Here is a 1,842-nt window from a genome sequence, read left to right as displayed (position 1 = left end):
CCCCCACCCCCCCATCTGAATGATGGGAAAGTAAGGTCTGTCAGTGGTAATGAGACCAGCGCAAGTGCGGATGCCGACTCTGTGGCAGAGTTCAGCGTTCCACACTGCCTGGTCTCTGTCACTCTATTGAATTAGATTGATGATGGCAGATTGCAGGGGGCACTAACCGGACCTCAGTGGGAATGCATGAAGTGTTCAGACAATCCTGGCAGGCACTTTGCTTTGAGAACCCTTCACCCCTTCACAGCTGTTGGCACCAGTCCACTGCTAACAGTGTCCACAGGACTTTAAAGAGACACCATGGGCCTTCTAATTTATGGTTTCAGTAACTTGTTACTGTCGAGGCAACGGTGACCTCAATTCTCTTATTGACAAAAAGATGAAGTGTTATTTGTTTTCTCTGACCTTTTAACATAAGGAAAGCTATAAAAGTTTTTCCCCTCTCCATAGCTAAGTTGCGTTTCTTCCCAGCCAAGTTCCTACCGACACAGACTTTTATATGCAGGAATCATTACTCTGAGACAAGCTCAGTGATAAGATGGATCACAGCAATAACACAGCTGTATCAGTCATTTCTAAAATGCTTCTGATCTCACTCTTTCTTAACAGCTTTCTAAAGAACGTGAACGTCTGCAGGCGATGATGACCCACTTGCACATGCGACCCTCAGAGCCCAAACCATCTCCCAAACCTGTAAGTGCATATTGCTTTATAAACAGTAAATAGCTCTGCCACTGTAACAGACTAAGAAAATGAACCATTTAGTGACAGTTAGAAAACAATAAGTGTGATAAAAACTATGGCAATAAAATGAAAGTAAAATGCAATCGCTTGTCAAATTGTATGTTTCTTTTAGAGTAATGCTATCTTTTACAAAATCTATCCAATCTACACTGTGGGTAACACTAAACAAAGTATACCTATCAGTGCTCAAATCATTGCCTTGGGAATGAAGCCACAGAGGGAATATCTCTCGGTGATGGGTTTACACAGATTAGAAGGAGACCCGCTCTGAGCCCCCTAAAAAGTAGTAACAGGACCAATCATAAATAAGGAGGAATGTGGTGTACCGAGGAAGAATCCCCTCAATCAGAAGACACATACGAATAGACTTTTTTTATCAAACATTTTGTCAAAAGTGTCAGTATTTTTATGGGCAATTTTGTTCTGTTTCTTTGGTAGTTATTTCACTTAAGCTGTGTTTCACATCTTGATGTATTCTACCATACAATACATAGAATGCTAATTTAGAGAGCTTATCACAAGGGGAAAAAGGAAATCACAGAAAATAAAAGCTGCAGTTTCTCTAAGAAATAGAGGAGACAAGCTCAACATGAGGGCATGGTCCGACACACAACCGGTGGAAAAGAATAGACATACTTTGTTGCCTCACCTGGCTAATGTTTGCAGAGAAACTTCGAGTGACTGATTGGGTAGCTCTCGTTTAATGAAAGTTTGAGGGATACTTTCTTCTAGGGCCCCAGCATAGCCTGATGATCACTGATGACCAGCCTGGTCTGTCCACCATGTCTTTCTGTATAAAAGGAACACTTGGTTTTGCAAGGGCGGGGGAAGTCGTAGAAGACAGAGTCTCTTACCTGATTTTCTTCCATGTCTCCTTATGTCTCGCTGACTAGTACTATTTAAGTTTACATTCAGCATAGAGCCTGTCACTTACTTCAAATCCAATAAAGTTTTCCACCAAAGATACTAGAGTTTTTGGCCAATCCTGCATTTTGTTGTAGGGTACCAGAAACATTTTTTAGTAGAAAGAGACACATTTTTTATTGATCTAAAATGTGACTTTTTAAACTCAAGCATGTCTGGATTTTTAATTTTTTT

The 1,842-nt window shown here is 40.7% G+C and overlaps 1 protein-coding gene across 2 annotated transcripts in view; it reads left to right on the top strand.

Annotated features, from left to right (window-relative positions):
- Foxp2 (forkhead box P2) overlaps positions 1-1,842 on the top strand; it is a 271,499-nt gene that overhangs the window by 230,767 nt on the left and 38,890 nt on the right. For both annotated transcript variants that reach the window (XM_004644865.3, XM_023705056.1), the window contains exon 10: positions 610-693. In XM_004644865.3, coding sequence (XP_004644922.1) covers positions 610-693 — 84 coding nt within the window. The remainder of the gene's footprint in view (positions 1-609; positions 694-1,842) is intronic.

This window comes from Octodon degus, unplaced genomic scaffold (assembly GCF_000260255.1).
Source record: "Octodon degus isolate 3935 unplaced genomic scaffold, OctDeg1.0 scaffold00213, whole genome shotgun sequence".
Lineage (NCBI taxonomy): Eukaryota > Metazoa > Chordata > Mammalia > Rodentia > Octodontidae > Octodon > Octodon degus.
Note: the sequence above shows the minus strand (reverse complement) of the source record. Positions and strands in the feature narration are given on the sequence as shown.